The sequence below is a fragment of the Hirundo rustica genome, chromosome Z, assembly GCF_015227805.2.
Source record: "Hirundo rustica isolate bHirRus1 chromosome Z, bHirRus1.pri.v3, whole genome shotgun sequence".
Taxonomy (NCBI): domain Eukaryota; kingdom Metazoa; phylum Chordata; class Aves; order Passeriformes; family Hirundinidae; genus Hirundo; species Hirundo rustica.
In genome coordinates, this window is record NC_053488.1 from 32769210 (window position 1) to 32796400 (window position 27191).

The 27191-nt window shown below is 40.5% G+C and overlaps 2 protein-coding genes across 3 annotated transcripts in view; one reads left to right on the top strand and one right to left on the bottom strand.

Annotated features, from left to right (window-relative positions):
• PSIP1 (PC4 and SRSF1 interacting protein 1) overlaps nucleotides 1-19018 on the bottom strand; it is a 35350-nt gene extending 16332 nt beyond the window's left edge. The window contains exons 1-9 of one of the 2 annotated variants that reach the window (XM_040090775.2): nucleotides 18718-19018; nucleotides 18072-18258; nucleotides 17063-17139; nucleotides 12810-12948; nucleotides 6657-6773; nucleotides 3680-3784; nucleotides 2802-2864; nucleotides 1794-1890; nucleotides 81-156 (exon numbers count right to left, since the gene is read on the bottom strand). In XM_040090775.2, the coding sequence (XP_039946709.1) occupies nucleotides 81-156; nucleotides 1794-1890; nucleotides 2802-2864; nucleotides 3680-3784; nucleotides 6657-6773; nucleotides 12810-12948; nucleotides 17063-17139; nucleotides 18072-18143 (746 nt within the window). In that variant the 5' untranslated portion in view covers nucleotides 18144-18258; nucleotides 18718-19018. Of the gene's footprint in view, nucleotides 1-80; nucleotides 157-1793; nucleotides 1891-2801; nucleotides 2865-3679; nucleotides 3785-6656; nucleotides 6774-12809; nucleotides 12949-17062; nucleotides 17140-18071; nucleotides 18259-18672 lie in introns of both variants that reach the window. The other variant, XM_040090774.1, reaches the window with a different exon arrangement.
• The window catches only part of CCDC171 (coiled-coil domain containing 171), a 164957-nt gene continuing 156497 nt past the window's right edge, over nucleotides 18732-27191 (top strand). The window contains exons 1-3 of the mRNA XM_058424068.1: nucleotides 18732-18781; nucleotides 24173-24330; nucleotides 24506-24677. Coding sequence (XP_058280051.1) covers nucleotides 24601-24677 — 77 coding nt within the window. The 5' untranslated portion in view covers nucleotides 18732-18781; nucleotides 24173-24330; nucleotides 24506-24600. The remainder of the gene's footprint in view (nucleotides 18782-24172; nucleotides 24331-24505; nucleotides 24678-27191) is intronic.

Here is a 27191-nt window from a genome sequence, read left to right on the forward strand (position 1 = left end):
GGAGTAATAATCTTAAAGTCTTAACATAAAGGAACAACACAGTTGACAATGAAGAAGCTTTATAATAAGAAAAAACTCACAAGTCACCCTCTGAAAGACACGATGGTTTCACCAACTTGGGTCTCCCTCTTGGTTTTGGAACTTTTATTTCAGAAGCTAGTAGTTACACAGAAGTAACATGTTAGTCCACAGCCACCATCTGTTCCTAGTCTATGTGTCAAGGTATTTACCCAACATAAGCCATGCTTAAATCAAAATATACACCCTACCTTTGTTACTGTACAGAATTCAAGTTGAGTACTAAACCTAAGATCTCTTTGAAAAATTTAAGTGTTGGCAGTTTTTTAGCAGACTCTTGTGCTTTTTGCAATCTATGCAGGTGTGATCTGTTCCACATGTTGCATAACTAAGATGAGTCTTAAATTAGATAATGAGAAACCTGACATTAGAGAATAAAAAGCAGCTGCTTATGCCTACATGTATTTTGTTGTTCACTAGTTTTAGTCATATCTTGGGATTTCCATCACTTTTCAGGCTAACAAAACACTGTCAAGAAGTTCTACCACCACACTACAGTGTAGATCAAACCTCTTCGTTTCCTCAGATTCACCATATTGTTAGGGGTAAGGCAAACAAGCCTGACTTCTTGGCACTTACGTACCTCAAATGCTTTTCCTGTGCCTCAGTGACTATGTTGTCAGGAGACCTAATATTCAGTGTTTAAACTCTTGTTGGTCTTAGCACAGAGCACTTTCAAGCATTCTATCACCAACCGAAAAGGCTGCAGAGTGTATTTCAAAAAGGTTTTCTAAATAGGAGGCAAAAGCATCTCTTACAACAGATCCTTTCCTGATCTTACTGACAGTAGTTAGTGAAAACCAGCAAAAAATTGTAAAGATAAACCCACAAATATTAAAAGTGCATATTTAGTGCATGTAATGAAATGGCAGAGGGGGATAAATTAATACTTAATTTCCACACAGCTTCGACAGCAAAAGTAATTAAAGTCTATTTAATTGTGATTCCACTGTTTTTATGCTGTCAGCAAATACAGAGGACTGTAAATTATTTGTTTCCCTGACCAGGTGCTTGTACAATGCACTTAACTGCTGCAAGAACTGTCTTCCAAAGCAGTAATTAGTGATAAGGAATATCCACAAGCTTACCATTAAAGTGACAATCGTGGTAATTTGAAAGAAACAGGCACTACAGAATTATTACCAAATGGTTCTAACAAAACATTCCATAGCTATAAGTTTTATTTTCTTTTTATTTGCCCATCAATCAATACAGACTTTCTTAAACATATTTTTGAACAAGTCTCTTCAGCTCTTATTTTGTTTGTCTTGTCCTCTTAACTCCACCTACAGGTTTCTTGTTCTGTCAATTCTCATGTTTGTGTTTTATGGATCTTCTAACTTTATCAAAGTATTTTATAGATATTTAATGAAATCAAACCTTTATGCAGCAACCTGCTAGAGAGCTCCTATCATATATTTACACTTAAGCAGTACTCTGCAAGGAAGACTGACCTATTCTAAAAGGTAATACTTGTACCCCAAACCAACCAGTCTTTAATTTAGAAGACTAAATATTAATTCTAACAGTTTAAATCCATTTGTGTCCTGAACTCATCAATCAGAGATGTTTGCTCACTACAATCTATTACCAAAATCTTCCTTTAGCATGCAAAAATACTCTGTAGTTCTTCAGGGGAAGGAGAGAACTCCCTAACTAATTCTACTAAAATATTTCTGTGGCGAAAAAAAATTTAATCATTCTTCTGAATTTACCTGCTGGTCGTCCTCTTTTGGGGCTTACTTTTGGAGACACTGGCCCAGTAGTTGTTGCTGCCCCTGCTGCTTCCTCAGATTCAGCTTGTTTTTCAGACTAATTTAAAAAATGAATTTCACCAGTGAAAAATCATATGGCACCAATACCTCAATTACTTTTTCAAACAAACACCTTTAACCTTCTGGAAATATGTTATTATGTGACTGCTTGTACACACAAAAGAAGTTGCAGAACTTAGTAATAGATTATATTTAAGTATTACTAATTTTACCCTCTCCAATCCCAAATGGAGAAAACAGTCAATAACTTAGTGGCCAGAATAAAGCACAGCTAGAGTACAGATACAGCACGCTACTTTTCTGTGACAAACATACTAAGGTCACAAATACTTCATACTCATCCCCCATCACTGCTGTCAGCTGTAACTTTGGAAGGTAAGGTTTCAAACACAAAATCAAGATCTGCCCCACCTAATTCTAGTTTTTAGTTGGGTCAGTGCCCTGATCTGGCTTGCTGTGTGACCACAAGAACATTAAGGCTAGTGTATGCTAAACAATCAGCTGGAACTGTCTTTTTCAAAGTAGCTCTGTATTCTCCCAGGTTGTAGAGACCACAAAAATCACACCACAAACCAGTTTGTGAAAAAGGGGAGTATTCCAGGTGTTAGTTCAATGTGATGAAGATATTAAAAGAAATTTTTCAGAGCTTCAACGCAGCCTATTTTATTAGCAGTTTAGCAACAGTATATATCTTATTTTTTCTTTTTTGTAATGAGCTGTTTTGCGAAAGATAGGGACTCCATATTTAACATCAAGTTAAAAAATAATTAAGACTTGTAAAACACTCTGGGAAAACTTTTGTTCCTGACAATTTTTCAGACACTTGAAAAGGGGGAGTAGATGTCAAACACTTAAATTTATGCACAATCTGGCATTACAGGAAATAACATCCAGTATTATCACATCCAAAAAATTCCAGTAATGTGAAGTAATTCAGTGCATTGTTACCTTTCTTTTTCTTCCTCTTCTAGCGGCTTTAGGAATAGAAGTATCATTTGTTTTCACCACATCCTGTGAAGATTAAAAATGTTCCAAAGAATCTTAATGAAAGATTTATTTCATTTATTCTATTTTTTTACACAACTGAAGGCTCTGGCACACAATTTAGACAAGAGTCTTTAAACGTACATTAAGCCACTCCATGCTTTTAAATTATTAAAATCCAAAGTTATTAGACATTAGGAAGGAATTCTCTACTGTGAGGGTGGTGAGGCACTGAAACAAGTTGCCCGCCGAGGCTCTCTCTGCCCCATCCCTGGAAGTGTTCAAGGCATGGCAGGATGGGGCTTTGAGCAACCTGCTCTACGAAAAGGTGTACCTGTCAATGACAAGGGGGCTGGAACCAGGTCATTTTTAAGGTCTGTTCCAACCCAAACCATTCTATGATTCTGTGATTATGTGATACTTAGGACTTTTTCCTGAGAGATAAAAAATAAGTACTAAATAATATTCTGGTCTAAATAAAGATGATCTGTAATGGTGCTTTAGTCTGTCTAGACTCTTTATCTAGTCTTTAAAAAAGGTACATTTGCAATATAGTAGAGTGGAAGTGGTAAGTGATAAAATATAGTCTTCCAACTGTTTTAATTGAACTTACAGACAAATCAGACTAGAAGTGTCCTCTCTGATGAAAACTTCAGTTTGTGAGAGCTTCACTAGAGAGGTATAAATGTGAATGAAGACACAGAAAGTTTTACATAATTAAACACCTCCTGAAACTGCCAGAGTAGTAATAACTGTAGTGTCTTAATACTCAGTAATAGATTTACACCAATAAACATAATATTATGATGTTCTCTGTTACATAGAAAAAAGCTCTCACGTACTTCTTTACTGGTTTTGTCAGAAGGCAGATCATCTTCCTTTGAAGTATCCATCTCCTTTTCTTCTGTTTCAGCTTCTGTAGGTAAGTTATCCCCTTTAGGGGATAACTGCAAACCAAATCAACAGAGGATAAAAAAATGCATTAGAAATTATTTTATAGTGAAAAGAGAACATGCTAATTACCATCAGGCTGCTCCTCACTTAGAGTAGTTTAAATCTGTAGTACACTTATTTCTTAGGTACCCATTCAAAACCTAATCATACTGGACTACTTCGTAGCTCTTACAAGCAAGGGCCAAGGGAGCTGGGCTTGCTCATTCACAAAAAGAGATGACTGAGAGGGGACCTCATCAATAAGCAGAACTGTCTGGAGAGTGAGTGCCAAGAGGATGGATCCCAGCCCTGCTCTGTGGTGCCAAGCAATGGCACAAAAGGTATTTGGCACAAACTGACGCACAGAACTTCCACCTCCACACGAGGAAGAACTTCTTTAGAAGACTGAGCACTGCAAAAAATTACTCAGAGAGGTTGTAGAGTCTCCGTCCTTGCAGATATTAAAGAACAATCTGGACACAATCCTGTCCAGTGTCCTCTTGGATCGCTTTGCTTGAGCAGAAAGGCAAGCTAGGCTAGGTTCCTTCCAGCCTGACCCATTCTGTGATTCTGTGTGAATAACTTGTCAGGCAGCTAAGGATACCTGTTGTGGCTGTGCTTCCTCACAGGCTCTTGCGCACCTGCTCACTGACAGAGCATGGGAAACTGAAAAGTCATTGGTTTAGAATAAACACTACTTGGCAAAAGCTAAAACATCAGTGTGTTATCGACATTTTTCTCATACTAAATCCAAAACACAGCACTGAGCCAGCTGCAAAGAAGAAAACCAACCCTATCTTAGCTGAAACCAGGACAAATAATAAAACAATTATGCACTTTTTCTTGTTTGTTGGTTTTAAACCTTTAAAATACTAGTTTTGGTTTGGTTTTGGTCTTAAAAAATCAAGAGTTTGTAATTATTTACTTGAAAATAATCAACATTCCCTTGCAACATATATATCTGCATGTCTTTAAGATTATCAGTTCTCTCAATTTGAATACTATTGGCTTGTCCTACTTTCAGACACCTTTTTTTAAAAATCCATTTTAAAGTAATTACCTTTTAAAATTTCAACACTAAACAAAGCAACTATCACACAGTATTTCTAATTACATGAAGTTATGTAACATCTGAGTCTTTTCACAGAGTACAGTTTTAAGACAGAAGAATTATTGGTTCACTAAAACTAAAGGAAAACAGAGTACAAACTGGTTAATGGAATGTTATAGCTACATTAGTATGAAAAGAAAAGATATTTGCTCTGTATTTTGCCTTAAGATGATCAGTAAGGCAAAAGGACACAGTCAGGATCTTCCATTCCATCTTTATGTTTAAATGACTATGTTTCTCTTACACTGTGCCAGCACTGAACAGCCTAAAAGCACTTTAGATGAGAAACATGATGTCATTGGCATACCCACTAGCACATGCTGCTTGAAGCATAAATTCCGAGTGAAGCAAACTGATTAATCAATCAGCCCAGTTTAAAACAAACAGAACCCAAATCACCCTCACATTCCATACTTGCAAGTGTGGAAATAGTAAGGAATTCTAGGCAGTAAGAAGTTGGGAGAAATAAACCATCAATAATTCTGCAGGCTCCAACTCATCAAAACCATTCTCAACATCATCTATCAGTATACTACCAGTAGACTAATTTTTTTTCCCCCTCTAACGAAAGGACTTTTTTACTCTTGAATAAACAGTTACTGGACACTAATCCTATTTGCCATGTATTTGACACATTGCAAAGTCCTCAGTTTCAACTGTGAATCAGTACTGAAGGACAGCCAGCAACACTTACAGAAAAACTACATTAAATCTTGGCAAATAATCAAAATGGAAACAGAGGTCAAGAATAAAGGCAAGTCTATTCAAAACAGCCTGACATTTAAGGGCAATGCTCATCCTGTTGAGTAGTAATTTCAAGTAATGAGTCACAGCTAAATGAGATACCATAAATGTCAATCCCACCTGCATGGCAATTTTTGTCATTTCAGAATTCTATTCTTTAAACCACTGAGAAGGGTTGACAACACACAGTATCTCTCCCATGCCATATGAAAAATATCCCCATATAAACAAAACATTCAAGAATAGAGAAAAGTTCAAGGCAGTGTACTACACAGCAGCGTAATAGTATATCATTAAATGTAGAGGTGGAAGAGCTAGGAAGCTTCACCTCTTGCAGTATAAACTATGTACTGTACCAGCAAATTGAAACCAAGACATTTCAGATTGAAATGAATTTTGTTTCGGAAGGTTTCCAAGGTATGCACATATTTACAAAGCAAAGAAGCTAAACTCTGTATAAACTGCTGCATACTGATTTCCGGCTTAAGAATTGAATTGACACAGCTATGAGATTCTCTGTATCCTAAGTAGTTCATTAAGGGTATAGTCTAATTCAAGCTGATTGTTATAAACCTTTTCTGGGAAACACACTTAAGCACCCTTTCACCCATGACAGACGCTAATGCTCTGTTCTGCTTTTCAGTATAAATGTTCACAACTGAAAGTGAGTCATACCTGTCTATAATATCAAAAAGTCTTCAAAAACAGAAAGGAAAACGCTAGCCTAATTTGTGATGATAATTATAATTTCCAACTTCTACTGCCTAGGAAGTAATATCTGAATTTAATTTCAGTGAATTATGATATAAAAATACAGGCTGGTAAAGAAATTAATTTTCAAAAAACATATAGCACCGTAAAAGGAAAACTGAAAGACAAAAGTATTACTGTAAGTATACCTGAAAAGAAGCAAACACAGGCAAGTTACAATTAAACCACTGTTAGTTTAAAGTATTTAAGTCAACACTTGGCAATATAGTTTTGACTTGAAAATGTTTCTGGCAGAACAAAGCAGAAATTCAGTTACTTACTTTTGGGACAGAACACTTTTTTCTCTTGGCTCCTGCTTTTTCTTCACTCCCCTCAGCAGGCTCCTGACTGCTTTCTTCAACAGTTTCATTGATAGCAGTGTTAATGGCAGGATGGGGCTTCATTAAAAAAAAAAAAAAAAAAATATCAAAAATGAGATATAAATCCTCTCCTCACCTGAGGTGTATTCTCCCTAATACATTACTGAAGCAAGCATCACGCCAAGGAACCTCTTATTAGAAGGACAAGAATAGTAAGTACATCTTATTTCAAGAATTTCCAATTAAACTTTCAAACGCTAATGCTGTAATAACTCATTTTCACATTACCATACTGCAACATAAGTCTTTTGTTATGTATAATATAACATATCTTAATATATTCAAAAGATTTAAAAAAAATGTTCTGGTCAAATTCAACATCTGGTGCTGCTATAAAGAAGTGCATTTTTAAATATGCTATCAATCCTAACTGATTCAACTACCTGTTCCTAAAACATAAGAAGAAAAGGGATTGTAGCAGTAAGTTTTGATGAATTTAAAGTTAAACCCATAGTAACAGAGGAGATAAAGCCTAAATTACTCCCTTCTCTTCTGTTACATTGTGTATAGCCTTCTCCCTCTTAGATACTAGCGACTTCAAATAAAGCTGGCAGAACTCCTGTGACTCTTTTTTCCTCCCACTGGAGAAGTGGGTTTGGGTTTAAGCCCAACCTACAATCTTCTTTCTGCCTTAAAACTCCGTTACTAGCAGTTACAAGCAAAATCTGCAAAGTATCAATACTGCTCTTAGAACATTCCAGTTCTGGCAATGAAACAGAAAATATGGCTCTCAGAAGGCCTTACTAAGATAAAAAAATGCAGTGGAGCATTGCTAGCAAACAACCCATTCTGCCACTGCTTGGGTCCATCAGAGGAAGTGGCATTTATAAAGCAGAAGCAAATTGCAGCTTCTTGAGCCTAAAATGCCAACCGTGCAAACCACAACACCGAGGTGCCAGAATGCCCTGCACCTGAAGGTCTGGTGTGGCAACAGGCCACCACGAGGGACAGGGGTATCCCAGGAATGCCATGAACCTCAATGCATGTGCTAGTGTCATAGCCCCCACGCTGCAGTGAAACTGCTGAGTCAGTGCCACAAAGCACCACTTAGCCAAGGTAGAAATGAGTGGGCATCAAGTCCCAGCAGAGCTCTATCCGCCAACAGAGGAAAGCAGGATCTTCACAGGATGCTGCACATTCCTGGTGGTGACTACCTTTCTCAATTTTTTGCAATTCTTCGCTTTTCCTTACTTTCCTATTTTCTTCCTTGCTCAATTCTTTGACAGTGAATTACTATTTTCATCACCATCATTTGACCTCTTTTGTCACTTAATCTCGCTCCAGGTATATTTGAGTTTTCCTGCCTCCATGTTCGGGTGGCGGACAGCTTAGGGCATGCTCCCAGAGTGAGATGTATGCCCAGTAAAAGGACAAAAAAAAAAGAGGAAAAAAATTGCAAGTGAATGCCTCTATACTAAGAGCTGACAAGTCTGCCCCTTTAATATCATTTTGAATCCAGATTAAAAGCTCAGTTTTGCCTAAGCCTTTACATGTTCACGTGATCACTCACTTCCCTCTGACCATACTTGCCACATGCCCAAACACAATTTCCTACTCATCTGAATTTTTAAGCTCTGACGCCCAAACTGTCTTTCCTGCTCCGTTTTTTAAGTGTATAACTTAGCTCTAAGAATCTTTAAAATCAAAGAGTTGTATGTAGATAAAAAACACAGATCAAGGAATATCTTAAGATACATTCACATCCAAAAACTGCAGCTAAAGAAATGTGTCCATTCATCGATGCACATTTATAGGACAATATATCAGCAAGCCATAATACATTATTCCACTTTAAAATATAGTTGGGAAAATGGTGTATTTACTCATCAGTACCTACGATAGCTTTCCTTTCGGTTTTCATAAGCAGCTACTTGCCATCACTTTCAAGATCTCTTGCACTCGTGGGCAAGTGCTGGTGACATGGGGGGAATAAAGTCCATCATTGCCCTGAGCTGATCACAATTGGTCCAGGGGAGGTGGCTGGCAAGTGGTGAACAGACCCACATCAACATCCCACCTCACCTGGGAACAGATGGTGCCTTCATCCACGTAGCAATGGGAGAAGGGGGAAGGGGGATGGAAGGATGGTCATGCACAGGGCACATGGGGTTCTGAAGCAAAAGAGACGCCAGAGTCAAGGAGGGACACGGAAAGAGGAGACACATAAACCATTGCTCAAGCCAAGCTCCAGCCCAGAGGAGTTGCCTCATGTTGAGGAGTACATTTAATGAAAGTAGCTCCTGTCACTGGAGACTCAGTTGTGAACAGCAGGAGCTGGAGGCAAGAGATCTTGAACTTCGCATATAAAGGGCACAGTAGCCAGCCAGGTGAGTGGACACTCAGAGACATCAGGAGCCAAGGATTCAACTGGAAGATCCAACAGTTTCCAAGCTTAGCTTGTGAGGGTATAAATCCTTTTCCAGGGTTCTTCCCAGGCAGTACCCAACTAGAGCTGTTATTCTGTGGTTGCATCACAATTAAATTATTTTATGGACCCGGCTGTCTGAGACTGCTAAACAAAACTCAAGGTCCAGTCAGAAAGGAAACCTTGTCTGACTGTGTGAGTGTGGTGTGTGCAGGGAGCCAGAAGTAGACACAGTGGGATCACTGAAGCTGTCTGCTGCAAAGGGCATCAGCCCCAGCTCAGGTGGTGCTGAGTGTGACTTGTCACAGCAGGTCTTAGATGTCAGACATGGAGTGTCCCTTAACACCAAGCACTAGCACAGGGGAGACAGAAGGTCCATGTCAGGGTAGGGCTGCAGGCTGTGGAGGTGTCCACACTGCACCTGCTGAGTAAGGAATAAGGAACAGAAAAAACAAAGTAACCACACCTGGCTGTCTCCTATACCACCACTGTCTTACCCAGGGGACACGCTGAAATGTGCAGGGGACACTGGGGACCAACAAAGCCAGAGCAGAGGTGGCTGGAGGGAGGCATGTTTCTCCAACTCTGTTTCTACAGTCCTTGTTTCTTGTTACCAGAATTAGTAACAAAAAGCATATGTCAACTGACTAACCTGCATCATATTGAATGTTTTTTTGTGTATACCATGCCCCTTTTTGGCAAAGATGATGGAGCCTAAGAAACTGATTTCAAGTGTTGCATAGAGGCAAAACCTTACAAAAGAAAGGCCTTGTAAAATCGCGGCTCAGGCCTGCACATCAGCCTGTATTTGTGAGAATCAGCCTGCATATCAGCCTGTTCCTGAAGGAACCAATTTCCACCTGTGCAAAAAGGGACTTACAGCAGTGAGAACTGACTCTGAACCCATGAGACAAGAATGTAAACATCTTCAAAAAAGAAAACTCTTTAGCAAGCACCTACACAAGCAACTACTAACCAATGAACTGAGCAGCAAAAAGTTACTAACCAATTAAAATTAAACACGATGCTTTTAGAAACCATAAGCTGTGAATAATAAAGTGGAGCTATTTGTTGCATGAGGAAAAGGTATCTCGTCAGCCTCTACTGCAACATTCAAGCACCCTGCCACCATTAAAACAAACACCAGCTTTCCCAGAAACTCCCCAGTAGTCCCAGTTTCAGCTGAGATAGAGATAATTCTCTTCAGAGAATTCAGAACTGGTATAGTGCTGTATTTTGGACTTAGTATTAGAATTATGTTCAAAACTCACAGATTTTTTCAGCTGTTGCTAGATACTGTTTACTTTAATCCAAGCAAAACACTACACAGTAAAAACTAAAACAGTATTATCAACAAGATTCTCACACTAAACGCAAACACAGCACTGCACCAGCTACTAAGAAAAAAAACTAACTCTATCTCAAGGGATATCAGGACATTACACACTTAAACATCCATTCCTTCCCTGACTAAAATATCCATAAGTCCTACTCCTCAAAAAACCCTTAGCTGTTAAATAAAGCCTTTTGCAGATGTACTCTATTAGCATCAACAAGGACTACCCCAAGTAAAAACAGAATCTGGCTAAACGGCTTGATTTGCTCCAAGTAAAACTTGCTTTTAATAATGCCTAGCACAGAGTAGAAGACTATCAGAATGAGAGCTTTCTAGAGTTAAAGGACAAATTCAGAAACAAATTTGCATGAATCTACTGCTTAACTTCATTCTTTCTGTAACTGAAACTGATCCAACCTTCCTGGTCAAGCAGGGAAACCCACAGCTGGCTGACCAGGACCATAACCAGATGACTTCCAGGTATCTGCAAGAATAGAGGCTTCTCATTGAGCAACCTGTAGCACTGCTAAGTGACCCTCACAGGAAAAAACCAAAAAGCTTCCTTTTACTTACAGGGAACCTTCTGTGTTTCAGTTTATGCTCTTTGCCTCTGATCCTGTCACTGGAAACCCCTAAAAAGGGTCTGACCCAGTCTCTTCATACCCTTGCTTCACATATTTGTATAAATTGAGGAGATTCCACATAAGTTCACCAGGGCTGAGCAGTCCCAGCTGTCTAAGCCTCTCCTCACAGCAGAAATACTACAGTGCATCGCATCCATGGCCTTTCATGGATCTTTCTGTCCAGTATGTTCATATTCCTCAATTTGTATTGAGCAGCCCAGAACTGCATGTGAAACTCCTAAAACATCCCTACTAAGAAAAGTTTCATTAATTTTATGGCTCACTTAGAGAAACAGGACTTAAACATGACCTGTGGAAAACCCCCTTTTTTTTCCCTTTCCAGTAAAGAAATAGGGAAAAAATTGCAAAGAACAACCCAACGGCTCTAGACAGAATCTGACCAAGAAAGACAGTGTAAAAAGTGCTGAAGCTGAAGAACCTGAAAGGAACTCAAAAGACAAAAGGACTATCCTGCAGAAAAGCTGTTACACTAAGAAAACAGTTTCCACCTATCTCTTGGCAACATGTCTGTGTCTTTTCCCAGTTGGAGATGTATCTAGGAATTTCTCAGATGCTACTGAAAGCACTGCTTAAGTGACTGATTTCTGCAGTGAAACATCATATTAGACAAACTTTGTACTGCTGATAATTTATATCCGGATTTTAACCTAGTTAGAATGACTGGTATAGCTCACAACTGCCTCAGGCATCCATAGAGCATGTCTTCTCAATTGACACAATAAGGACAATGAAAATGTGTATCAATTTGTAATCTTAGAGTAGCAGGAAGAATCTGTCTCTTATCACTACAGTCCTTCCCACTGTGATGTGGGGATTAGTATCTCTCCATATCCCAAAGAAGAAAGTGTACACCTGGAATACATCACCTTCTGACAATACTTCAGAAACTCTTTAAATCTTTATCCATGTTCTCCTTCAAATTAGAAACAATGTGTGATATCTTATGAAGCAGGAATTAACTGGTGCTGAAATGGAAACCTGGCATGCTGTGCAACAATAGCAAATAAAACCAGAAGACAGCGATTCTTCTTATTGTTGCAGCATTGCATAGAAGACCCAGTGTAACCAAGGTCAGTATACATCCAGTGTACATAGCAAAATCAAAAGTTTACAGAATGTCCAGAGCAAGCAAAGACAAAATGAGCAAGAGATTTTTTTTGTTTTCATATTAAATTGGGGTCCTTTTATGGGTAGCATTGTGTTGCTCTGGTTTAAACTTGGAAGTCCTACAAAAAAGGCAAGAAACTAGGAACTACTGATCACCAAAAATTGAACCAAGTCACGTCACAGGGGCTAAAAAGCAGACATCACATTGCTTCCAACTGCTAGAATGAAGATACTGCACGAAGAGATCAGGGACTGAAATCTTGCAAGGATACTTGTGGACATAGGTATTTGGTTTCAGAATACACAGGGCAGAGTGACAGAAAACCCACCACTTTTCAAGCACAGTTACAAAGGTATTTCAGGAATATACATAGCTGTAAGTACATATGTAGCTACAGTTAAACAACCCCCATCTCTATTTATGCTATCAATACTAGACACCAATAATAAATAATCTTTAAAAGTTTTTAAATACATGAAATTCTGTTTAATCTGCAGTTTAACTGGAGCAATAAGTCATTAACCTACGTCAGGAAAACACTTACTGCATTTTCCCTCCTCCCCCCAAAGCAACAAAGGTTTGTAGAGTCTGCATAGCTTACCTGGTGATGAGAGAATTTCACTTTGGGATTATTGTCAATTTCCCACAACCCTTCATTAAAACCCTTTCTTTTATTTGGTTTGCCATATTTGTCTTTATTTTCTGAGTAAGGGAATATGTCCTTTGGCCCCAAAAATGCCCTTAAGGAAAGAAAGAACAAAATTCACATTTTAATTGGTTAGTCTTTTCAAAGGAATAAGCATCAAGTGTTATTAAGTATGAAATTAATTAGTACTGTAACAACTGTTCCACTAGAATCCTTAGTTTTTTAAACTTTGGCCTGGAACAGCCCAAGGTTTCCATTACCACCACCACACATAGAGACTTTCCTCCTTCTCAGAGACTGTGTATCTGGGCAAGAAATGCTCAACACTGGATCTTAAGATTGCAGCTACCAAGTCAACCAGCTACTGTGAACCAGATCAATTAAAAACTAAGCTCAGAAACAAACAGAAAGAGCAATTCCTTCCTCATGAAAGAAAACCATGCTTACATGTTAAGAATAAAGCAGCCTTGAATATTTTTATTGTGTTAGATGTGAAAAAACACCACCTGAATATACTGACTGCCCCCATATTTTTAAGAATGCTATATAAGAATGGAATTAATTCAGCATTAATTCAGTAGTTTTTCAGGGTCTGACAACAGAACCTCACAACTTGATTTATGAAACTTAAACAATAAAGACTTTCTTGTTTTAAGTTTCTCCTCCAGTCATTTTCTTGATGAAGTAAAAATGACAATTAATTTTATTTTTAAAGACACTCTTGGACCAGTCTTGATGCTGCCTGTGTATCTTTTCTAGACAAACAATAAACACTCCTATCCCTACTGTAAACTGTCAAACTAAAGGTTTTACCTATTAGCTTTTCTCATATGACAAAGTCACAGCATTCAACACTAGCATCTCCAAGTTAAGACTTGGGAAAATGAGGTACCATGTTACCAAGAAGCAGTATTATGGTTTATGCTGAAGAGCATCAAAGATTATTTCATTTCTGCCCTACCTGCACAGCCTTTTGAAGTCAGGATTTCACTGTAGCAATCTACCTGCTGCTAACAGAAAAATGTACACTTTGGTGATACAGTCTCAGTTTCAATCCATGCTTAGACTTTGTGTTATTGCAATTATATTACATCCAACTATTTGAAAAGTTGCAGATACTTGCTTTCTGAAGTAACAGCTCATGGTAAAGTTACACAGACACTTCTAAGCTCCACTCCACTATTTCCTTCATTATCCTTAAAAATAAAAGCAGCTACTTCAAACTTACACCCCACTAAAAGGAGGAGAAAAAAAACCATATGCATTTTCCACTTCAGCAGTAAACACTCATATACATGCACAAAGTATCAAGTAAGCCATTGTCAGCTTAGACTGCAAATCACCCACCTCTTGGCAAGTGATAGAGAGGATTCAGCCAGTGTGGAAAACATGCATCTGAAAAGCTTATTTACCCAGACCTAAAAGATGGGGAGGGAGACAGAGCAACTGGGAGAGACAAAAATAGGGAAAAAAAATTGCCTCTTCTTCCCTATTCTCTGAAAAGGAGCATTTTTCCAGTATCTAAGCCTTTGCCCATATTGTCAGGCATAGAAGAACACCCAAAAAAAGCTACTGTGAAAATGTTACGAGGTTATTAGGCTGCTGCAGTTTAATCCTCATGTACCAATATAGAAAAAGGAACAAGAATAACTGAATGAGCAGAGTACCCTAATACAGAAAGTCCAGAAACTAGAGTTCAGTGTGATCTGTTTGTCTATGACCAAACAAAATTTGTACTGATACAATCTACTGCCACAACATATCCAAATAAAGTGTTTATTAAAATAGAATTCATTATATTACTCTTCCTAGGTAGTAACACATTCAATTGGGTTTTTTTACAAAACCTAAGAGAAAACAAAGAACTGCAAAGTACAGGTTAATATTTATCTACAGTAATTTCATAAACTCAATTAACATTATTTCTGAAAGTCAAGTAAGAATTATTCCCAAGCCAGTCTTGCTTTCCTTTTCCCCCTTGGTTCCTTTTTCCTGCTGTAACCATCCACGCAGCCTGAAATACTGTCATCCTTTATACAGGACTTTTTGGCATTATAAACTGATGATGTGGGTTTTCAGAGTTGCCACTACTTACAGTAAGGTAAGACTGTACATATACATCCTACTAAAATGCTGAAGGCAGAGTGTCTAACTTCACAATGTGTAAGTCTTAACTGCGAGAAGCACAGCACAGAACAAGTTTACCAAATTTACTTTAGTTTCCCATGAAAAAAGTACATGCAATTGGTAACACTACATAATTCCTGATGGATCACTGAAGTCACTGTTTACAGCTAAAAGCCTAAACAAAATTACAGGCCACGGAACATCAGTCTCCTTTGCCACCTGATCAGTTCCTTCCTATTGTAATCTACAGGTATGTGCTGTAAGCAGTAAGTGAGACCAAGAATTATAAAAGTTTCACCTATTATCACTCTACAGATCTTAAGATAAGCAACATGCTTAACAAACACCAGGAGACAGCTTCGTCATGGAACACCCTGTACATTGCAACATGTGTGAAACAGAGGAAACAAGTTTCTCTGGTACTCTATGGGGTTCTGAAGCGTAGTAACCTGGAACCTAGAGCCTAACAAAAACCAAATCACAGCAAAACCTTATTTTTTAACTACACCAGAGTGAGGAACAAACATTTCAAATTACTCATGCAAACTAGAAAAAAGCCCCCAATTATCAAACTTTTCAAACCAAACATCTCTTAAGAGCCCTAAGCTAAATCTGAAGTAAGACTAATTTCTCAAAACTTCCACAGGTTTTTTAAAAGCTTTAGATGAGGAGTAATTTCTGTCTCTCTTACATTCAGTCTGCATTCCCAAACTCATTTACAACTGCATAAAAACCCGGTGCGATCCACAATGACACGCACCAACAGCAGAACCAAAGCAATATTGTTTTGCAGTTGCCAAAATTCAATTGTGTGAAAAATTTAAGAAAAGAAAGGTAACCTAACACATTTAAATTATAATTAAAACAATGGACAAGACAAACCTTGCACCCTTGAATTGAATTCCAGGAACTCTTCTTTGCCCACAAAATTACACACAAAAACTCCAACCAAACTAAAAAACATTACTCACTGAAAGATTTATTGAAGATGAGATTAGCTAAAAAAAAAAAAAAAAAAAAAAGGGCCAAGCATATAGGTATCTTTTTCATCACAGAAATCACTCCTTAAGGAAAGTAATACCTTTTGCGAAATTTGCGAAAATTTACTCAAGTAATACCAACAGTAGGGGGTGATTACTCTATAACTCAATGGGACAATGCATCTTGTCTTATCAAGGCTTACTAAAAGATAGGTGCAAAGTATCAGCTTCAAGCAATTTCAATAGATTTAATAAGAGAAAAAAAAGCAAGATTTCACAAAATGCGAGAAATGGACAGCTCGCATTTTGACAGTTTCAATCTGCCATTTTATTAAGAAAGACATAAGAATTAAAAGCACCCCAATACAGGTTTAAATTGCTTGGGTTTCTTTAAGCAACTCAAACAACAAATGGATCGTAACCTGATGATGCCTTAAATCTACACTAACCCAACCAGTCATGCTAAAAAGCACCACAGTAATTTTCAAAACCACAGAACTACATAAACCCCAGAATATTTTCTATTAAATTCAGCTGTGGAAAACAGAGTCTCTCAAAGCAAATACTGTATCACCACAAAACACTGCTCAAAGTACCCAGAGATCAGTATTGTACAGGCTGATAGATATGAAACTAACTGCACTTCCTCATCTCTCTCCAGATCTCATAAACATCACCCACAACTCAAAATCTTGCCAGAAAAAACCCTAAATCCAAACAATAAAAACAACGCCAGTATATGATTATCTGCCCATTTCTCAATTTTTGCCTATTTCACTTTCTTCGAGAATATAGTATTGAGAATTTTGAGGATATATAAGGCTATAATTCATTACAGAAAAAAAGAAAAACCAATCAGCCACATCACTTTGGGTACAATGTTTTTCTTCTGATGAGCGAAGTGTACATATTATGGTTATGGTCTATCATTCACTTGAACAGCTTAAGTTAATGTTAGAGAAGCATGTCTTGACAAAAAATATCAATTTAGGAAGATGTGCTAATAAATACAATGGCTTGAAATACACAACATTCAGAGAAGGTAACTTTGTCATAGTTTTAAAATGGAAAAAATAGAATCCTGAAATATAAAGGACTTACGTCTCATGGGTGCCAAAAAAGAAAATAGGCATTTTATTCATAGGAGGTTTCACTGCTCCATCAGGAACTTCATCCACCTAAGAAAAACACATCCTATTATAATCCAAATCAAGTAACAGTCAAGAACAGTTTAGGGGGAAATATGTAAAAAATACGCATTAAAATGGGAATTAAAAAAAGCTACAGAGAAGTAAACCAGGAACTGAGATCTCTTTTTAACAGTATGTAAAAAAATATAGCAGAATCAAAACCAGCATTAGCAGTAATAGAAAATTACATTACTTTCTGTTTACAAAGATACTTTTCACATGGCCACTTCCTTTAAAAGGAGAGATTACAATGCATTACAGGTAAAAGGCACAATTCAATTTCATCCATATACTGCCTGTCCTTAAGGAAAAGCAACAGCAAGACTTCCTACGCTTATGCTGACCTGGTAACTTGTGGAAGCCCAAATATCAAGTACTACCAAAAGGATAATAAACTTTAAAAGAACCCCAACTCCTAAATCAGAATCTTAGCTAAATACCTTTTTATCTCCATTCCCACATCCCACAAATGACCTACAGCAGTCCCAGAACCTGGCATGCCTTTTCCACGGGAGCACAGAGAACACCGAAAAGGATTGGACAAGTTACCACATACACTTAGCCTATTTAAACATAGCCCACTTAGGAGTAATCTTGCCATAAATTTGCGTTTCTCTTTTGCCAAGAGCAGTTATTTGGGGACATCATTTTTGTAAAGCTCCAGGGGTCTGCACAAGCTTCAGTGTCACGCTACCACATATCAGTCTTCATTCCCTAAATCCGCGTTACACAAATTAGGACAACTAATGACTACTTGAGAGGGCTACATGTTACGGATCTGCAATGTGACCGCAAAGCCTCTTCTACCCCCGGGAGCGCAGCCGCGTCCTCCCTTCCCAGGAGGTGAAGCTGAAGGCGCAGCACAGACGTGTCAGCGCGCCCCGCAGAGAACCAGGCAGGGGAAGGAGGGGAAGCCTTACCCTGGCCGGCCAATGGGGGTAACCTTTCATCTTGGCGAAGATCAAGTCTCCGGGTTTGAAATCTCGGCTCATGTTTTCTTGCCGACGCGACGCTCTGTTGCCGCCAGGCGAGCCGGGCTGAGAGAAGCAAAGGTTCTGCGCCTCCAGCAACCAGCGAGGCTCTGCCAGCCACACGAGGTGCTGCTCGCTGCCGGAATAAACACACCGGGGCGGGGGAGCGCAGAGAAGGGCAACACAAGGCGGCACGTCAGCAAGGGCAGGCGACCCCTGGCTGGGGCGCGCTCGCCCTTCACCTCCGCCAAGAGACCCCCGGGCACTCCGGAGCCTCAGTCCCCGCCAAGCGGCTAGGCCAGGCCACCCCCAGCAAGGAGAGCCACCCGCCACCTCGTCCCGATCTCCCCCGTCCCCGACCGGCCACTCGCCCCCTCACGCACACGATGGCGCGAGAGCGCTGCAGGGGGTAGGAGGGAGGGGGCACGCGGAAAAGAAACTCCGCCCGTCCGCCCTCCTCCCCTCCATCCATCCCTTTTTCTATCTCTATCCCTCTTCCCCCTGATCCCCCCTTCCTCTCCCCCCCTAGCCCGCTCGCCCGCCGCTTCACCAGCAGCGGTGCAGCTCCGCTCTACCAATCGCGCTGGCGCCCTACCCGCCGCTCGCCGCGGGAAACACGGCCGCGCTCCCTCCTCGCGCCAGCGGGCCGGTACCACCCGGTAAGCCGCACGGGGGTGGCCGGGGGGCTCCGGAAGGCCTGCGGGAATTCGGCGAGCGCCCCGCCGTAAGACAGACGGTTCGGGTCCCGTCTCCACGCCTGGGGGAATGCGAGCAGCCAAGAGAGGAAAGAGCCCGCCGGACCCGAGGCGGAGTTGGAGATAGGAATGGGAAAAGCGTCGTTCGCTCCCTCTCCCCGCAGTCGAACAGTGGTTCGTTCCTCCTCCGGTGGGGGCGGAGGGGGCGCGGCACCGCTGGAGGGAGCGGAGGTGGACGAGAAGGAAGGGGCGGAGGAGGCGGAGGAGGCAGAGGCGGCGCGGCTGTGGGACCGCCCGCGGCGGGGGCCGAGCTAGAGCCGGCCAAGCACACGGGCGGATGGGCCTGCTCAGCCACTGACTGGCTGGCGTGGTTAGTGAGCGCCATCCTCCTTCGGGCCGAGTGCGACTGTCCCCGAGGGGCCCTTTGTGTGTCGCACGCCCCACGAGTTCTGTTCAAGAGCCGTCCCCTTGCGGGCTTCTCATCCCTTTTTGCTGCCGGCCCCAAAGCTGGCCGTGTTGCCCGGGTAGTCCCCAGGCACTTGCTGGATGTCCAGCACACAACAACTTACGGTTCTTTTATTTTCTTAAGTCTGTAATAGAATCCTTACTTGCTACTTAGTCGCCATTAACACCTGGTTTTGGCAGAGGTTTTCTTCGGTTTGGTTGATTGGTTGTGTTTTAACTAGGATTGCTACTAATTCAGACTATGTTTCACCCGTCGTCCTCTCCGTATCTATTCCCTCCTGGCTTGTTTACCAACCTACATTAAGCTTCCTCCTCACCTAGCATTTCAAGCCACTGTGCCCTCCTCTCCTGTTTCTGTCAGCTGATCTCCTTGATGATCAGCCACTGCCAGCCTCCCCACAAACACCGTTCTTCACATTGAAGACCTCAAAACCAGATATAAACCCACTACCTTCCTTCTTATTGCCTGCCTGTCCTGTTGTACGTTATTCTAAATCTGCATCAAAATTTAGCTTGACTGACAGCTCTCTGTGGCTTTAGTCCTATGTGATGGCCTCACACAGCACCATCTGTAAGTCATAGTATGTCTGCGCCATACAATGGGTGTCCAAACCAGTAGAAAGCTGTAGGAGTGGCAGAAAAACTTACTCTTTACACTGTTTCACAGGGACAAACCTAGCCATTTTGTTCTCAAGTTTCCATCATTGGTGTGTGGCCTGATGCACAAGTTTTACAGTTCAGTTTTCTGCCACCTGCCCTTTGCGGTACTTGAACATAACGGTAAGTCCTTGTGAGAAGAATAATCTTACTCCTTTCAGTTTTGATACTGAAACTCAAGTCAGGCCCAAAACACCCACTGCAGTTGCCACAGAGCAAGTTGTGCTTTGTTCTAGACTCTCTCCTCCATTAATGCAAAGTGTTGCTTTATAAGATTTAACTGTAAATTTTCACACCATCTGTGTTAAGCAAGAACAAACTACAGTTTTCTGATGGCTTAATAAGTCAAATCTGTTTGATATTCTTGGAGGTGGCAAAGTTGATAACCCTGACATCAGCTTTCTCTAAAAAAATAGAAAATCATCAATATATTAAGAAAGATTAAGAACTTTCTTCCTATGTAAAAATGAATGACCACTTGGGGCAGAAGTCCCCCTCCCTGGTGATATTTAAAAGACATATATATGCAGCACTTAGGGACATGGTTTAGTGGTTGCCTTGAGTTAATGGTAGGACTTGATGATCTGAGATGTCTTTTCCAACCTACATTATTCTATGGTTCTGTATATGAGGTGTATTTTTCAGTGTGGGAGGAAGGAAAGGTGTTCATTTAACTACATGCATGGAGCAACAGTATTGCGTCTAAAGTAATTTTTGTGAATCGATGTAAAAAACAGTGTGTGGGACATTTCGGGCAGATAAGCTAATACTACCGGTTCACAATTTTCCAAGTTTTTATGTCACCCTGTTTTTTTGAGTTTTTTTAAAGCCTTCTACTTGTTCATCAGATGGAGTCAGTTTCTTTAGTTTCTGCACAATATTAGGAGCAGTATTTTGCTTTTCTCACACATGGGAACATAAACAAACCTTTTGTTTTCATTCCCTGTCCTTTGTTTATATACTTCTAGCCTGAAAATACTGTAATTGACAGCTAGTCTGGCCAGTAGGTTGGAAGGGTAGTAACCCCAACAGCCAATCCACAACCAGACCCACAAATGTATAAAAATGAAAGAATAAACAAGCTGCCCTGCTCTTGGAGAGCAACTCTGCACCGCAGGCCTCTTGTCTGTGTTACTGCTTTGCATGCTGCGATCACATTTTTACACTGCCAAAACGTATCACATCATTCAAGTACGATGTTAAGTCTCTGTTTCCTTTCATACTATCACTTAATTTATATTTTAATAGCCGAGGTAATTTTTCGTTATAATTTTTGACTACTCATGAGACAACTGCAGAGAGGGCAGCCTCTTCACTCCATATTTTTGATCAAAAAAACCCCCGACCACGTTGTTATTAGAAGAACTGCAACATAATGAAATCTATTTTTGTGAACTTGGGCAAAGAACTTATTTCATTTGGCACAACACGTTTAGAATAATTGCATGACAGAGAAGCAGAAAAATCATTAGTAAAAGCCAATTGTAGAAACCAAGTCAGAAACTAGAAATTAAGTTTTGAGTCTTTATCTGCGAGGGTGAAAATATTACAGAGCTTTTCCTCTTTTTATTAGAACTTCAATTTGTACCTTGAAGGGTATACCACTGACATGTTACTGCTATTGTCCACTTTCATAGGATATGGTGGGGTGGATTTTATTCACCCCCTTATGCTGTTGTTGTTTGACATCATATATGTTTACATTTGGGTTTTGAAATCTCTCAGTTGAGACGTTTCAAAGAACCTTTCCCTTCGAGCAGTGAGGCGACCAGAAGGGGAATGTTAACCTGGTTACCAGTCTCCCTCACCCACCCTGCTGTGATTTTTGTCCTCGGTCTCTCAAAATCATTTACCTGCTTATTTCTCTTGATAATCTGAGTGAAGAATGTGCTGCCCCGAATCGGAGGACATGCACATCTCAATCTGGCTCTCACGTCAGTCGGTCACTTTCATTTCCGACACGCATATTATAGTTCTCCAATTCAGACTGCCAGGGCCGCGTCCGGCGCCCCTCGATGACGTTCCTCCGCGGCCGGAAGTTGCCGTTGGGAAGCCGTCCTGGCCGTGTCCCTGCCGGCGGCGCCTGGAAACGGCGCGGCGCTTCCCGGCAGCCGCGCTCGCCCTCGCCACGGCTGCCCGAAGCGGTCTCGGGGCGCCGTTGCTGGAGCTCTGTTCTGACTTTGTTCCCTCAGTCCTTCCTGCCAGGTAAAGCGCCAAAGCCGCCGGCATTCGCTTAGCCAGCGCCGCTCCGGGGCCAGCGGAGCGAAGGGATGCTGCTACTTTGGTTTTTAGCTTGCTTAAATTTTTTTAGACTGCGTAAGTGGAAAGCTACTGGTTCGTTCAGCCGAAACTGGTGAGCTTTTATATACCACAGATGTGGTAGTTCTGCCTGGCTTTGTGTGTTTAAATTTAGTACCTCTTGATTAGATTTAGTTTGCTGGAGGAAATCTTAGAGATCCTCCAGTTCCATTCCTTTGCTGTGGGCAGGAACACTTCCTGCTAGACCAGATTGCTCAGAGCTCCATCCAGCCTGCTCATGAACTCTGCCGGCGGTGAGGCATCCACAGCTTCTCTGGGCAACCTGTTCCACTGCCTCACCACCCTCACAATAAAAAATTTCTTCCCCACATCCAGTCTAAATCAATGGGCTTTATAAACTTAGTTAAGCATTTTCAGAAGTTCGTGAGGAGAATATGACAAAAGTTCTCTAGGTAATATCCGTTGAATATATTACCGCCTCAAGCAAAAACTTCTTGACTGTTTTTTTGATTGAAGGGCTCTTACAAGCCACTCCATGCACCTTGATTTTGTTTTTTTCCTCCTAATTGCAACAGCATGCTTTTGGAGTGTATCCATTTGTGTGCTAATAAACTATGGATGTGCATTTCAGAGACACGTTATATATTCAAAATCATTAGCATTCCCAGAAAACAGTCATTGGGTATTCCCTGTTTCCCTCCTCCCCCCAAAATAATTAAAAGACTTAAAAGTAATTTCAGAAAACTCCAGAACTTCAAGGTGGTGTGGATGTGTCAGAGGAGACTTTGCTTATGTTTTGAGACAGATTTTTTTTTTTTTTTTTAAAATCTATTTAGTTGCGCTATTTTTTGTTTTGTTTTTTAAATGCTGCTCAGATTTTGGTATAAAGCCAAATATATATATATATTCTGCAATAAATATTAAGAGAGGTGTGGTATGCAAAACTAGTTTCTTAGGGTTCAGAGCTATGTCTTAATGCGAAAATTTGGCACAATTGGTAGAGGTATATTCCTATATCAGGATACCTCATTTTCTTTTTTACTGAAGTGATTAATCTTAGTTGAGTACAGTACTACAAGTACTTTATCAGATTTTCTTTCACGTTAAAGTTTTCGCTGTGCAAGTCACCAATAATTTACTGTGCCTAGAAATTATACTACAGTCTATACTTTGAAAATGAAGTTTTCAACTATTTTCTCATTTGAGATGGAAATAAAGCTATGTTGTTTTCTCTAGGAGTGTGACTGTTGTGTGGCAGTTACTGTGTTTTGAGTGTTATGAACACATGCACCAAGGTGATTTCTAATGCGTAGATGCTAAAAATCATAGAGGATACATCTAACTATTCTATATTAATGTACTGCTTTTCTGTAAAAACAAACAAAAATCCCCAAATCAAAAACTAAGAGTTTTGAGAAATAAGGGGAATTTCTGCTGCATTTTCTGTTAAAATTATAGATTATTGTGGGATATAGTAAAGGTAAGAAGACTTTTAGGAGCTGTGTAAGCAGGCCTCAGAAACAGAAAGAGCAGAGAACTTGGAGTTAACTGCAGCTGTAAAGCTTTAAAGTAGAGAAAATGCAATAATACCACAAGCAATTATATGAAACAAGTTGGCGGTTGCAGCTGCAGCTAGCTCTAAGTTCTCTGCTCTTTCTATTTCTGAGCAGAAGCAGAAGTGCATTTTTTTCTTCACTATATTTCTAGTGCAGCAACTGGAATTAATAAAATCGGTTTATATTACTATATTACACCAACTGCTGCCATTGGAGAACGCAGTATAAAAAATACTTTAAAGTAGTAGAGAGCATTGAAAGGAGGGTCGCAAGGTTAGTGAAAGCCTTATGAGGAATGACTGAGGTCACTTGGTCTGTTCAGCCTGCAGGAGACAGAGGGGAGACCTCATTGCAGTTGCAAGTTCCTCACAAGGGGAAGTGAAGGGGCAGGCACTGATTCTTTATCTCTGGTGACCAGTGACAGGACCTGAGGGAATGGCCTGAAGTTGTGTCAAGGAGGTTATTCAGAAAAGGTTTTCCACCCAGAGGGTGGTTGGGCACTGGAACAGACTCCCAAGGAAGTGATCACAGCACCAGTCTCACAGAGTTCAAGAGGCATTTGGACAGTGGTCTCAGGTACGTGGTGTATCTCTTGGGGTGTCCTGTGAGGATCAGGAGTGGGACTCAATGATTCTAATGGATGCCTAATTGTTCACATGTTGTCATAGTAACACTGTTTTCTAACTGCTTATATTAATAAATGTTTCTTTCATTATGTTGCCAGATAAACTAAAGCATGTCTCTGTTACAGATTTTAGTATTTTTACGATATGGAAGAATAATCTTGGAAGCTTGTTAAGTAAACAATTATTGAGTCAGTGATTCATTCTCCAGAGTTTATAGTTTATGCAGCTTAAAAGCTGCCTATTGGCCATCATGAGTTCATCCTCTCCAGTCAACTACTCTGTCACAGAAGCTAGAAGGTGAGCTTCATTTCTATATTTTTAAGTCTAGTAATATAGTTTCTGGTTTTGTTGTTTGTTTTTTAGATCCCTGAAATTATGTAATTCAGACTGACAGAGAACCAGATATAAGCAAGCTACACCATAAAAATACAGTTATTAGATCTTAGAATTATAGAATGGTCAGGGTTGGAACAGACCTCAAATATCATTGAATTCCAACCCTCTGCTCTGGACAGGGACAACTTTCACTAGACGAGATTGCTCCATTCCCCTTGGACTTTAGCCAAGTGCTGGGAGTGTGGCATCCACAGCTTTGCTGGGCAACCTGTTCCAGTACCTCAACACCCTCACAATAAAGGGTTTTTCTAATATCTAATGTAAACCTCCTCTCCTCCCATTTAAGGCCATTCTCTCTTGTCCTGTCACTACATGCTCTTGTAAAGACTCTATCTTTCTTGTAGGCTCCCTTCAGGTACTGGAAGGCCACTATTAGGTCACCTTGAAGCATTCTCTTTCCCTGGGTGAGCAAACCGAGCTCCCTCAGCCTGTAACCACTTCACTTCAGGAAAAGTGCTCTGCCCCTCTTATCAACTTCTTGGGCCTCCTCTGGACATGCTCCAACAGGTCCATGTCCTTCCTGTGCTGGGACCCCAGAGCTGGATGCAGCACTGCAGATGGGGTCTCAGCAGAGCAGAGGGGCAGAGTCCCCTCTCCGGCCTTGCTGCTCACACTAGTTTGGATGCAGCCCAGGACACGTTTGGCTTTCTGGGCTGTGAGTGCCCATGGCTGGGTCATGTCCAGCTTCTCCTCCACCAGCACCCCAAGTCCTTCTGGGCCAGGCTGCTCTCCATCTGTTCATTCCCCAGCCTGTGTTGGTACTGGGGCTTGCCCTGACCCAGATGCAAAACCTTGCACTTGGTTTTGGTAAATCTCCTGGGATTCCCCTGGGCCCACTTCTTGAGCTTGTTCAGATCTCTCTGGATGGCATCCTGTCCTTCAAGTGTGTCAACAGCACCACTCAGCTTGGTGTCATCTGCAGGCTTGTTCAGAGAACAGTCGATCCCTTTGTCACTAATGAAGGTACTAAATAACGCTGGTGCCAGTATGGATCCTGAAGGGCACCAGTTTGGATCCTGAGGGACACCACTTGTCGCTGTGGTCCTTTGGGACAATCACTATCCTCTGGATGCTACTGTTCAACTATTCTCATATCGCCCAGTGATGAATCCACTCATCAAATCAGTTTCTCCAGTTTAGAGAGAAGGATGTTGTGGAGGACCGTGTCAAAGGCTTTACAGAGGCCCAGATAAGTGCCATCTGTTGCCTTTCCTTTGTCCATTGATGTTGTCATGTTTACCAGATGATAAATTTTCTACACCTAGTGAGCTAACACAATACTTGGTCTCCTAAAACCACTGACTTGTGGGACTCCACAATGCCCATTGTGTAAGAAGGAGAACTGAAAGTTCACCAGCCCCAGTGCCCTGCCAGCTTGACTGTCAGCTGTAACTCTGGGGTTCCTGACCACTATGGACTACCAGAGAGACCCTCAGGATAGAAGAATACATGTGTAAAGGAGAGGGAAAATACTTAAATGGTAATGAGGAAATGATTATCGTATGTATTTTTATTCTGGGACAATCAATGAATATGTATGTAAAATACAATATATAAACAGAAAGCTACCACCTTATGCATCTGGCTGAATAAAGAGTGCCTGCTTCTAAATGCTGCGTTGCTATTAAAGAGTTTTTTATTTTATTGAATTTTTGGTAGCAGTCACTCCATCACTGCAGGTGTGCATACTGGCCATCTGATGTGCAAGAATTCTTACACGGGCATAGGAGACATGACAGAGGTAGTTTCTGTCATGGAGTTCCAGAAGGATTTTCTGCAATAGCTGTAGGGGTAGAGGTTGGTTATAAGTCTTGCACATGCCTCTTAACTTTTTAAAATCTGATATGTGTTTGATCTTTGGCACAAATAAAGTAAACTTTAATTCATTTTGTTTATCTTAACTGGGAGAGCTATTTGTCACTATTTAAAATCTGATTGTAAAAACATGCTGGTTGTGTAGAAATAGGAAAATTCAGTAAATAGGTACTTTGGTTAGGAAGTCAGGCTAGAGACTGCTTCTTCAACTGCAGAAGTTTAGCATAATTACACTGCTACATAGTAAATGAAAGAAAGTTTTTCTGTTACAAAATTACTCTATATTTTCAGCCAAATATGTAAGAAAAGCTAGTGAAAACTATTTCTCTGTGATGTTCTTTGTTGTCTCTAATTAGCTGACTTATGAAGTGAATGTGAATTTTTGAGCGCTCTGTGATGTAGAACTCAAATGAGCGCTCTGTGATGTAGAACTCAAAAGCTGTTTCACCTGCTCATATGCTTTCTTGAAGTACTACCAAAAATGGTGTCTTAGATAAAAGCTCTAAGTTGCTAAAACATGTATTTTCATTCAAAATCAATGACCAATGAAATTATATATAATAATGGAAATGCAAAGCAGTCTCTGAATTCCTCTTAGAT